At 53.1% G+C, this 12,280-nt stretch overlaps 5 protein-coding genes across 5 annotated transcripts; 4 read left to right on the top strand and 1 right to left on the bottom strand.

The window, feature by feature from the left end:
* Positions 1-1,409: 1,409 nt before the first annotated feature.
* Positions 1,410-2,522, top strand: A1O5_07685 (uncharacterized protein; the record flags this gene model as incomplete). Its single annotated transcript, XM_007748274.1, has 1 exon — positions 1,410-2,522. One exon carries the CDS (start codon positions 1,410-1,412, stop codon positions 2,520-2,522), a length of 1,113 nt encoding a protein of 370 aa, XP_007746464.1.
* Positions 2,523-3,258: 736 nt separating this feature from the next.
* On the top strand, positions 3,259-4,075 carry A1O5_07684 (uncharacterized protein; the record flags this gene model as incomplete). The annotated part of the gene is made up of 2 exons (XM_007748273.1): positions 3,259-3,271; positions 3,330-4,075. The coding sequence occupies 2 exons, from the start codon at positions 3,259-3,261 to the stop codon at positions 4,073-4,075; spliced, it is 759 nt and encodes a 252-aa protein (XP_007746463.1).
* Positions 4,076-4,810: 735 nt separating this feature from the next.
* On the bottom strand, positions 4,811-5,845 carry A1O5_07683 (uncharacterized protein; the record flags this gene model as incomplete). The annotated part of the gene is made up of 1 exon (XM_007748272.1): positions 4,811-5,845. The coding sequence occupies one exon, from the start codon at positions 5,843-5,845 to the stop codon at positions 4,811-4,813; it is 1,035 nt and encodes a 344-aa protein (XP_007746462.1).
* A 1,679-nt stretch (positions 5,846-7,524) lies between these two features.
* A1O5_07682 (CMGC/SRPK protein kinase) lies at positions 7,525-9,591 on the top strand (the record flags this gene model as incomplete). Its single annotated transcript, XM_007748271.1, has 3 exons — positions 7,525-7,715; positions 7,898-9,104; positions 9,154-9,591. The coding sequence occupies 3 exons, from the start codon at positions 7,525-7,527 to the stop codon at positions 9,589-9,591; spliced, it is 1,836 nt and encodes a 611-aa protein (XP_007746461.1).
* Positions 9,592-11,307: 1,716 nt separating this feature from the next.
* A1O5_07681 (uncharacterized protein) lies at positions 11,308-11,865 on the top strand (the record flags this gene model as incomplete). The annotated part of the gene is made up of 1 exon (XM_007748270.1): positions 11,308-11,865. One exon carries the CDS (start codon positions 11,308-11,310, stop codon positions 11,863-11,865), a length of 558 nt encoding a protein of 185 aa, XP_007746460.1.
* Between the last annotated feature and the right edge of the window lie 415 nt (positions 11,866-12,280).

Raw genomic sequence — 12,280 nt, 5'->3', positions numbered from 1 at the left:
AATAAAATCTTTCCTTTCTCAGGTGATCTGATTGGTAGGATGCAGAGCTAAAGCTCGTATGGCCCTGGCCAGATGTATTCGTATTCATCAAGGAAGGTTTGGGCCAGGAATCCATGATTTTTGGCGGAGGCAACGTCATGGGGGGCTACTTTGTATTACCCAGTATGTCAGCCTTATTCCTTCTGAGTGGATCCAATCCTCGCCGAGGACCGTACATCCGAAGCGCAAGGGCCCTTGTTAATACTCCTGTCACAGTAGAGAGCATCAGGAAATCGTCGCTTCCTGCGAGTGCCGCGCCAAGTCCAGATTCCTAGGCCAGCAGTCACTCTGTTTAGATAGACGTCGTTGCCATTCAGAGGGTGTCCAAAGAGGTTAGTAACTCAACCCCTGGACGATTGAGGAAGTCCTCCTATGGTCTGAGGGGGGCTCTCGGGGGGAAATACCTCCCGCCTTCCCGTATATGGAAACTATCATGGTCCTTGTTGGTCACTTACCTCAGAACCCTCTTGACTACGCAAGCAACATGGCCGAACGGTGAGAGATTATCCGCGGGACAGCCGTGTAAGATCGGACCAGGCGCATGTTGGGAGGCGTGTCGGATCCGCAACGCGCTTCTTTAATGCAATTGCCCGATTTGAGCAAGCTAGAGGCAAGGTCTGACATATGCAGGAACAACATGATACCTTACTTGGACAAATAGAGAATGAAATTGGCATGGCTATTTGGGGATGGCACTATGGAGCCAGTCATGCATCGCTGTGAGAGAATAGAGGATAACAAGGGGCTCCCAGAGAATTGAAGGATGGCATTAGACGAGAAGAAGCATAAGATTTTATTAATAAACTAAGAATGTTGGAACTGGCGAGCTGGTGGGGTTCTGGAAGTAGAAGGTGAGCCGAGGGAGACTTTCGTAAAGCGGCAAGTGAGTTAGGCGACACGCAATGTACCTCGCACCGCCTTCATACCGAGATAGCAAGATACCTAGGCATTTCTTTCCCCAACTTACACTGCTGAAGACCTCCTTAGCACGCAATCAGGCAGAGGGTATACCGATCATCAACCTCAAAGTCATCGACACCGCTAACTCCGTCCGCGGAGACAGCGCTTACCTATCTGCAGCAGCATATTCCTATGCTCCGGCATTCAAGCTATCCTCCAAAGTTCCATTTTATTGAAGGGCGTCAGTCAGGCACCCAGCTTTATTTTATCGGGCTTACTGATGACTCGGGGGGCTCCGCGAACCTTACGCATGCTTCACGCGTAGTCACTATCCACCTGAAGTCCACTCGCGATCGGTTGGTCGACATCTTGGGAAAGAATGAACTGATCTCCAGAGATCGGCAGAAAACCCCAACATCGTCGACCGGATTACGTGATTTACCTTGATATCGAGTCCGCAGCCACGCAGGATGTCGTTGTCGTTCCAGCAATCCTTGCCGGCGCATCTGCTTCCCGACCGTGAGATTCACGTTGTCGTCTCGATTCTGTCTGGGCGCCACAAAGCCAAAGAGTATTATGAAGAATCCATCAAACCTTTACTCGACCGTCACGGTATTATATACTACACACACGAAACCAAGTCTACAAAGACTATCATCGAGCTGACCGAGAAACTTTTCATCGTGAACGCGCGACAAGGTGTCAAGCAAACTATCATTCTGCTCTCTGGAGATGGCGGCGTCGTCGATATTGTCAACACTTTTACAACTCTCTTAAATCGGAGGAACGACGACATTCGAGCTCCTTCAATATTCCTCAAGCCTGCCATTGTCCTGATACCCATGGGAACCGCGAATGCTTTGGCATGGAGCTCTGGTGTTGCGCAAGACCCTCTCAAGACTCTGATGGAAGGAAGACCAAAATCGTTGCCTTCCTTCAAGGTTTGCTTTAGTCGCGGCGCGGAGCTCCTTGTCAATGAAGGCCGGGACCGGGAAGCCATAGGCGATGAGGACGAGGATGAGCCTGTCATGTACGGCGCAGTGGTCTGTAGTTGGGGCCTCCACGCGAGCCTGGTGGCAATGAGCGATACGACGGAATATCGCAAGCACGGTCTGGCGAGATTCTCAATGGCAGCAGAACAGCTATTGAAAGAAGCTCACCAGTACAGAGGCAAAGTCAAATGGCGGAAAGCGGACGGCGAGTGGGGAGACCTGCATGGATTACAGCACTCCTACGTGCTAGCCACTATGGTATCTAACTTGGAGGAGCATTTCCAGATCTCCCCAGCCACCAAGCCCCTCGATGGGACTCTGCGACTCGTCGCCATTGGCGCTGAACCGGCCTCGGAAATTATGCGAATTCTGCAACTAGCCTACCAATCTGGGAAGCACGTCACAGACCCAAAGGTGACATATGAAGAGATTGAAGGTTTGAGGATGGAATTTGATGAGGAAGAAGAACGGTGGAGGATGGTTTGCGTCGACGGGAAGATTGTCGCAGCAACACAAGGCGGCTGGGTCGAAGTCACCAGGATCCCCGCAACAGGCATGGATGCGAGACGAGTCGTCGAACTAGTGTGCTGAGGAGGTCGAGAGGAGATTCTAGGGCGAAGGCAGTGTCTGCATGCAGAGTATTCTTGTTTGCACGGCATCCCTGCTAAGTGGCCGGGTGGTCATACACAACATGTGAGCTTATGCAACAACCTTGACGGAATGAATGTTGAGGCTCATTCCATACCCCCAACATCTTCCAAATCGATAAAATAGAACCATAAAACGACCACTCCCCTGGCTGACGAAGGAGATACAAATTGGTACCGAGTACCTCGTAGAAGGTGGGGAGACTGAATATGTGACACGTGATAACATGTGAGCAGGTGGTTGAAGCGCGCTTTCCCTTTTTGGGACGGAGCAGCCGAGTATCCGCTTGCCGCGCTGACGTTCCAATTGACCTTTTGTCTGGCTTCGCATCGGCAGCAGTAAAGCAGGCTTCCCTCATCAGCCGACACTCAAATAGCCAGCCTGTCCACAGACCGTCGTCGATCGCCACAGTCTTGAGGACAATCCCTCCTTGTCCGATCCATCTTCTGGCCGGCCCGCTCGGAATATAGCGCAGCTATAGGAAACGGCAGCAATGCCCGCGTAACGTCTCCAGCTGAACCTTCTAGTGAGACCACAGTCAGCCTTATCAACGTTCCTACGCTACTACGTCTTTGTCTCAGAAAACAAAAAGGGGGCGCCTTTGGCAGTCTGAGGGTGCATCCCTCGCTCGATCAACGCAAGAAACCCAAAAGTTGAACAATAACCCACTGTCGCAAACATGGGTGGTTGGGGTATGTCACATCTTAGTCCGCCTTGGGCATCCTCGCTAATCGAAAACTTCTCATCCAGGCCTCTTCTTCTTCCTCCTCTTCCTCCTTCTAATCTTCGCGGTTGTCGGATGGGTCGTTTACACACAATATAGGGCCCGCAAGCAAGGGCTCCCCGCACCTTCCCTCAAGTCATGGAAAACTTACATCCCGTTCCTTAAACCTCAAGCCTCCTCGAATTACCCTGCTCCTCGACATGCAGGACCATTGGAATGGGCTAGAGATCAGTTCGCCAAGCTGACCAGAAGACGCACCGCCAGGGGAGCCTACGAAGAAGCCGGAAGTGGTACTGATGGGCTAGTGCCTGGTGCTGCTAGAGGGGCCAGGGGAGGCAGAGGGGTGGAAGACGATGCGTGGGATACGCGTGTAGGGAACGAAGACCCCTATGGGCCAGGAGTGAGTTATTCGGGGTATGAAGAGCAGGAACTTGGCTTGGCCCCGACACCGGGATTGCAGAATGAACCTTACGGCGGCGGCGCCCGCGGAGGTACTGGGGGGGACTATTTGGGTGCCAGGGGAAGCGCGGGGTATTCCGACGTCGATGTGACTGGACGTGGCCGGCCGGGCAGTTCTTCAAGAGATAATCCCTTTGGCGATCAGCATGAGGCGACGCCGAGGCTGAGGAGCGTGAGCCCCAGACCGGAGCCGGAGGGAAGCACCGCAAAGGGTCATACGAAGGGGAACCAGAGTCTCGACACCCAGGGTAGCGGAGACGGGAATTCGAGTCCGATCAGCACCAGGAAAAGCGTCTTTCGCGAAGGGATCTAGAAGCGGCGGCGACGATGACGACGACGACGACAGATTGCACGGGATTATGAGGCGGGAATGACAGATGTGATGAAAAGGACCCAAAGGCTAGGTCGCGTCGAGTCATTTTGGTGCAGTGCTTGAATCTGTACGTGCTTGGAGAGAAAATAAAGACGACACGACACGAACATGGGTCAAATTTCCCTCGTTGGCGAGAGACGAGAGTCAAAGTTGGATATTCTGCGCGTCAACACGGTCACTCGAGGGGGCGGGAAATTCTAGCAAAGCTTTCGATGATTTTCATTGACCACCCAAAATCTCGGAGTTAGATAGGTCTTAATGGGTTATTGCGTGCATGCTCGGAAACCTACCAGCACGCTCGCCAGGTACCACGAAGCGATACGTAGGGAGGGAAAATACGATTAATGATGACTGCAAAGGACAAAGATATCCTACCGGCCCTTTTTTCTCTCTCTCTCTTCATTTGACTCTCTATCTCTCTCATCTTTGTCTCTATCTGTCGTATTTTGGAATACCATGGATGTCATGTGCCCGTTCGTTATCCTGTTCTGTTCTCTGGCCGCCTGATTCGATGCCGAGGGGAGCTCGTGTCCGGTATACCTAGTTCATGGCTGGAGATGGTGGACATGGCACTCGTGGATTCGTGTGTTGACATCGACGCCAATCCCTCGTTCAGCTGCGTATACTGCGTATAACGTCCCCGTCTCTTCTTGGTGGGCAGGCAGTATTGTCCAACTACAGATCCACGACTCGGGGCTTGTTCGACAATCGGGTTGTCGTCTGGTACGCCAGGGAGCCATTGATCATATATCCGCCCTGCCTGGCGCCTCCCCACAGCCTTGTCCACATTAGACCTCTGACATCTGCGATGATGCATTTCAGGCCTTTCACCCACAACGGCACATCCAGCAGCTCGGTCAATGGTATGCGATGGCTCGCAGGTATCTCTGCGGGCTTGTTGTATGCGGTGGCCAGAAACTCTTCAAAGGCATGTTGGCTGTCGTCCCACCAGACGGGTTCGACGCCATGACCAGAATGGATATGTCCAAACGCATGCAATGTGGGCTTGACGCGCCAAACTTCCTTCAACTCGAACTCATCACCCAGGCCCCCGCTGGTTGGCAAATCTAGGTGCCATTTCGGCGGGTTGTGCGTGACCAGGACATCCACGTCGTCGGGAATCGTACCACTCCAAGCATCTTGGCCTCTGTTATATTGAAATGCAAATTCTCTGCCCCCGCACTTGGGTATTTGTGGAGCACCATAGACATTCAAGAAGCGACCACCAGGAAACCGGAGGGTGACTGACGTGTGCTGTAGGTAGTGAATCTTGCCCCAGTCCAGTTGGCGGTACGCCCGGCTCTTGTCCTGTGCGCATCGGGAGCGCTCGTCGAAGTAGCTGTCGTGATTCCCGGCCACCACTACGATATGGCGAAACCCATCGGAGGAGCCGTGCCAGGGCTTTTGTAGCGTCTTTAGCCAGTCGATGGTTTGCTGGATGGAGGAGAGCGAGCCGGTGTTTGTGAGGTCTCCGGAGTGGATTAGCAGATCGCCCTTGGGGATCGCGGTGCGTGGGATTTGGCTATGGGTATCGGAGAGGCAGACGACGCGGATAGGGATTTTATGTTTGGGTGTGATGTAGGACGGACCACGGAGGTAGAGAAGGATGTGGTGGAAGAAGGTAAAGCAGGTGGTTACAGGGTGGTAGATGAGCTGATAGATGAGAGAGGGAGGTGCGAAATGCGAGTCGGGAGGCGAGAAGAGACCCATTTCTGGTGTAGATAGGACAGCTGAGTCCAAGGGCGAGATACAGTACTATTGAGCGAGCTCCTCGCTTTCCCGCAGGCGGTGTCAGTCGGAGGGATCGCTGTAGCACGCCGTGGCTGGAGAGGTCATGGTGTGCGTTTTCGAAAGCCAACCCGTCTCTGGGGCTCCGATGAGGAATGACAGCCTGAGGACCTACAAACCACTCTTCAGCGGATCTCTTGATTGCCGCCGTAGGTCCTCCGTAGGTAGGTGGCGACAAGACGGAGTGCGAACTTGGGTGCTTGTGCGCAGGTGGTGAGTTTTGGGATGCCCAGGGACGCAGCTCAATCTTGGTCGTTGGTCAGTGAAACGAATAGCCAGTACATTTACTACGCGCACTCACGTCTGAGCTCGGAATCCCTGGAAGGAGAATGTCCATTTTGTCCACTCGGTCGTGCTCCTTGGTTCATGGCAGGAACAGCATAGAAAAATGTACAAAAGCTTCGTTTGAAGACACAGCACTGTCGTCACTTGCGCCCTCTATCATTCACCCTCCCTCAGCATTGATATCAAACCCAACCATCACAGTCCACCCACCTTAACCCTCCCCGAAGAGACCCCACCATTGCTGCTACTGCCACTGCCTCTGCCTCTGCCTCTGCCTCTGCCTCTGCCTCTGCCTCTGAGAATCACATAACTCTCCTGCTCTACCAGTGACGGGATCCATCGTCATTGGCAGGTTCCCGCAGGTCCCCAGCAACCCAAATCGATATCACCATCGCCGCCATCTCCCGCTCATACAGCACCATCTGGCCAGCTCCGAACTCGTTCCTTGTCCTCCGGCTCGATTCGATCTCCTCCAGCATTCCGCGCTCTCTTCAATCTTTGGGAAGTTGACAGAAGTCACCCGCCCATGTTCCTCGACCCTAAGCCGTCGCCTTCGCCCTCGCCCTCGTTGTCGAGGTGCCTGATCGAGTAGCCGCCGGCGCGTTGGTTGGGTGCCCTGCCGTCCGGTCCGCGAATCACATCCGCCAACTCGCAGCACGCAGCTTTCAGTGCCCACTTTACATTTGTCTCATCGGGGCCTCTGCTCGACTCGATAAAGAGAGTGAGGCCGCCGCAGCCGCAGCCGCAGCCGCAGTCGCAGGCCCTGGGGACTGCTGGAAACGTGACAGGTCTAAAAGGGGACAAGACACACAAACAGACACGCACAGATTAGACATAACATCATCCCGCCTGTACCGTCAGCATTCTTTCTTACATTACAGGGCGTGGTCCGATCCCTCCGAAGCGAAAGCGAAGATTCGAACCCGCCGCGCCCTGAATTGCCAGAATAGCCAGAATAGCCAGAACAGCCCACCAGAACCAGCAAGAGATCCACCGCCATCTGGCAACTGGGATTCTGCACGCCGCCGTAACCACACTGCCACTGCCTCTGCCACTGCCACGCCCACGACGCACTGCGTCAATCCTCTGACGCTCGCAGATCCTGTCACGGTCACGGTCACCCATCACACACCAGGCCAGCTCGGGCTTAACCCTCGTGGCCCAACTGCGCCCAAAAAAGCCATCCCCTTCTAATCTCGACTGTCAACCTCGAAATATCTTCCACAATTCCTCCATTATCGGAAGCTGGCCCTGCAAAGGGACCAGGCTCTCAACATTCCCATAACTTGTTGGCCGCAAACGCCGCCGTCTTCGCGATGATGAATGGCACCGACCTCAAGAAAGCCGCCATCAGCCAGGCCAAGAAGGTTGCGACAACCGCAGCCCTCGCAGCAAACGGAAACGGCCAGAAGAAACGGCGGAAAGGCGACAATCTCAAGCCCATCATCACAACCGAGAACGCGACCTCGTCGAGTCTTCATGATAGCCCCACTCCAGCCGACCCAGAGTAAGTCACTTGCTCCAGTCACTTCGTCACTCCTCCCTTGTCACCTGCAATGCCTCTACCTCGTCCACGCCGCTTTTGTCATCCTTGCTGCACATGACGCCGTGATTGATCGCAGATGCAATAATGTCTTGTCCCTTTTCTCGAATACATCTGCTTTCAAACTGATCGTCCTCCTCCCTCAGCGCCATGGATTCGCCTCTACCTCACGCGAAGGCCCCTGCAAATAACTCACATCTTAACAGATCTCCCTCTTCTTCCACCTCCGAAGACGACCCCGCCGAAACCACGGCCGACGAAGAAGACTCCGAAGATTACTGCAAGGGTGGATACCACCCCGTCCATGTGGGCGAAACATACAACAATGGCAGATATGTGGTGGTGCGGAAGTTGGGCTGGGGTCATTTCTCCACCGTCTGGCTGTCAAGAGATACGACGACCGGAAAACATGTCGCCCTGAAGGTGGTTAGGTCGGCGGCGCATTACACAGAAACAGCCATCGACGAGATCAAGTTATTAAACAAAGTCGTCCAGGCAAACCCAAATCACCCTGGTCGGAGATATGTCGTCAGCCTCCTCGATTCCTTCGAACACAAGGGCCCCAACGGTGTCCACGTGTGTATGGTCTTTGAAGTCTTGGGAGAAAATCTGCTGGGCCTCATCAAGAGATGGAACCATCGGGGCATCCCGATGCCATTGGTTAAACAGATCACCAAACAAGTGCTTCTGGGGCTAGACTATCTGCATCGCGAATGTGGCATCATCCATACTGATTTGAAGCCCGAAAATGTCCTCATTGAGATCGGCGACGTCGAACAAATCGTCAAGGCATTTGTCAAAGACGAGAAAGAGACGACAAAAGATGACAACAGAAACGGACGGAGACGCAGACGAACTCTGATCACCGGTAGTCAACCTCTCCCCAGTCCGCTCAACGCCAGTTTCACGAGTTTAGATAAGCTGGGGGGCCACCATCACCCCCCCAGTAGCCTGAACCAAGTTATCAATGACTCGGTCTCAAACAAATCGACGGACGGCCTCTCCATGATTGAGCAACTCAAGCTGAAAGCCAAAGAGAACAGGGCGAATGAGGAACAGTCTGCCAGTGGCAAAGCGAGAGAAGGCACGACAGATCCGCTCGAAAAGGATTTGGCTGGGGTTTCGCTCGACAACAAGAAGTCGTCAGATGTGGACAAAGTGTTGAAGGCGGTCAAAAATGAAGACGAACCGGTGAGCGAGATTATTTCCGTCAAGATCGCAGACCTGGGGAATGCCTGCTGGGTGGGCCATCATTTCACGAACGATATTCAGACCCGGCAATATCGATCGCCCGAAGTGATACTGGGTGCCAAATGGGGCGCCAGTACAGATGTGTGGAGTATGGCATGCATGGTACGCTCCAAGCAGTGGAAATTTGTCGGCCAAAACTAACAGACCCCAGGTATTTGAACTGATAACAGGCGACTACCTCTTTGACCCGCAGTCTGGAACCAAGTACGGCAAAGACGACGACCATATCGCGCAGATTATCGAATTGCTGGGTCCATTCCCGAAATCGTTGTGTCTGTCAGGGAAGTGGTCACAAGAGATCTTCAATCGCAAAGGCGAGCTGCGCAACATTCATCGATTGCGGCACTGGGCCCTCCCCGATGTGCTGCGGGAGAAATATCATTTCTCTGTGGAGGAGGCCAAGCGGATTAGTGATTTTTTGACCCCCATGCTCGAACTACCGCCCGAAGCCCGTGCAAACGCGGGTGGGATGTCGAATTCGGAGTTCTTGAAGGGCGTCAAGGGCATGGACAACGTCAATGTGGATGTCCCTGTTGGATCGAAAGGCGAAGGGATTGAAGGTTGGGCATGTGAGGTTAAAAAGCGATGATCCGGGTCCAGGCTTGCACACCACGAACCACTGAACCAGGGGGTCGAGCCTTCTGCAAGGATTGCCGGGGTGGCAATGATGTGATATGTATCAGATTTTGGCACGCACTCGGGGTGCTTTCTCATCTGAAGGTGTCTTGTGAATGAATGCGAATGAATCGAGCACGATCGCTGGACCAAGAAATGAGGCGCAAATACACGGTTTTCACGTACAGAATAAATGACTACTTTTGGCGGGCTGGATGGCTTTGCCTGGCTGCTTTGCGACGACCCATGGACAACAGACTGGATCATTTTTGGTTGCGAGGAGTGATGCCTTCATCATTCTATACTTTTTTGGGGGTGGCATGGATGGTCATGAGAAATGATGCCCAGGAGTCTCTACCAAGTACTTATTCATGGTATTATGGTCAAGATCTTTTGTTTATCGTTCCACCGCCTTGGTTCTCTTGCCGAGCGGGGCCCCCCTCTTTCCTTGAGAGCGAGCCGCCCATCCCGCCTATTCTCCAAGTAATTGGATAGATGACGATTTGCAGAATGTTCCAGTCCATCTTCGACAACGAGAATGTGACGTGACTCGTAATACCTCGTCGAGCATGCAAAGAGGGAGGGCCGGATTTGGCTAGCGCGGCTCTCTGACACGGACTAATCAGAGGACTAAACGGGCTTCCGGATCGGGACTTCCGGGTCTCGCCTAAACTTGTTTTGAACCTTCGTGCTTCCTCATGCTTCCTCCTTGTTCATCTCGTACCTCTTTCAAAAGCCATACCAGACGCCAAGCATCACGCCAGCCTCTTCAGAGTGCTGTGTGATCCCCCCGGTTCCCCGATCAGGACTCCATACTGTGCCAAGCACAAGTACAACAGCTGTCCTTGCTCGAGGCTTAACCAGTGTCACAACTCATGTTTGCCCAAGTACGGCTGGCCAAAGTGAGAGAGACCTACTTGTGACCTGTACAAGTCCAAGTACGCTCGCCGAAAATGCTCTGCGTCTCGCCCCTCCGTCCGTGTGCGCGCTTTCCTCCTCTTTCTCACATCGGCCCATGGAACACCTCGCGTCAGGCTGCTCTTCAGAGCATAGTGGGGCTGATTTAGATCATAAAAGCGATCCCTTTTGCGGGAAGCATCTAACGACTCTTGCTCTGGCTCACAGGTAAAGAACTATTCCGGGGTAAGGTGGGTGCGTCTTGTGACCAGTAGCAGTTAGCACATTGGCTAGTCGCCTGAGCGACCTTAACAGTCAGGAGCCTTCTTCCCCGGTCGGTATATTGACCTATAGGGGCGCGAATGGCCCGGCCCTTCTCGATCTATGATATGACCATTGCATGGCTCAGATGATTCCAAGGATTCTTGGCATGCCCAATTAGGAACAATACGAGTGTTGTTTTCGTCGCCGAGCTCGAGAGCCTCAAAGCCAGGTCCAGCCTTGGTCGACTTGCGTCTCCTCAACAGAAAATACGAACGTCTCCTGATTCGGTCACGAGCCTCAATCCCTTCTCGGGGTTCAAAATTGAACATATCTAGGCGGTCAAGGCCGAGTCAGCAGTTATGTCCTCGTTGATACTTTATCTGCCAGAAATGAAAAGTAGCACAACTACGACACGAAACTTAACTATTATCTTAATCAAGCTACAATTATAGTAGAGCAACCCAGCCTCCAACTACCGAACCCAACTTCAAACTAAAGCAAACTCACGCGAATGGATCCCGATAGCACGATGGTGCTGGAGCGCCCGAGGGGTGCTTCGTACTGGGAAGTCCAACGGCACCAGCCACAGCGGTTTTCCCCGCCATTCCCACAGCAACCTCCGGAAGAGCCAGTTAACAACCTCGTAGGCGTATTGAAGGGCAAATCGATCAAAAAATTTGAAGAAGCCTGGAAAGATATGGTCGAGGTACAGAAACACGAACACGAATCACAAAAATGCACCGACGCAGCCAACGAGATCGACACCGCGTTAGAGGTGTCATCCGATATGCTTCCTCCTAAATTTCGCCGCTCTCCCGTTTACCACCTCATGAGGAGGGAGTCCTTAGAGAACCGGCATAAGTCAGAGCAGGAATTTCAAGAAGCACTCAATATGCACAACAAGGCGTCGTACGAGAAGGGGCAGGCGGAAACCTACAAGGAGGACGCGCAAACACTGGAGGACGAGCTGACGAAGAAGAAAAAGTGCAGCTGCAAGAGTAAATGCTGCCATTGCCACAAGAAACCACCAACGACGATCGTCGTGTCGCCATTCACGAGAACCACGTGGAATTGGTTCGCAAGTTGAAACAGCCAGCATGGAAAACGGCGAGGTCGCAGAGCTCGGCAAAATCGACGTGGGCAATCTTTTCGACCAAGTGAGCACATATGGAGTGGTGTTCACGGGGATTGACTGAGTCTTTCTCTTTCTCCTAACCGTGGCCAGAGGTGACGGACGAATGTGGAGTGTGTGTGTGAAAAGGGTTGGGATGAATACGCTGTTCTATCCTCTGCTTCAGACAAGGATACGGATTGAAGCGCTGCCACGCTGCCACGCTGCTCACAAAATAGCGCTCAATCTCTCAATTTCACGGCATGCACAAATCCGGGACATTGCCAGATTACGAGAGCTAATTCGGCTAGAAGATGTGGGCATTGCGGTCAAGTCGAGCAGCCTTTTCGGGTCCCCTTTGTTCCCTTAGGCTCTAGTTTAGCTCCATACA

Source organism: Cladophialophora psammophila (genome assembly GCF_000585535.1).
Source record: "Cladophialophora psammophila CBS 110553 chromosome Unknown aczJe-supercont1.12, whole genome shotgun sequence".
NCBI lineage: Eukaryota > Fungi > Ascomycota > Eurotiomycetes > Chaetothyriales > Herpotrichiellaceae > Cladophialophora > Cladophialophora psammophila.
Note: the sequence above shows the minus strand (reverse complement) of the source record. Positions and strands in the feature narration are given on the sequence as shown.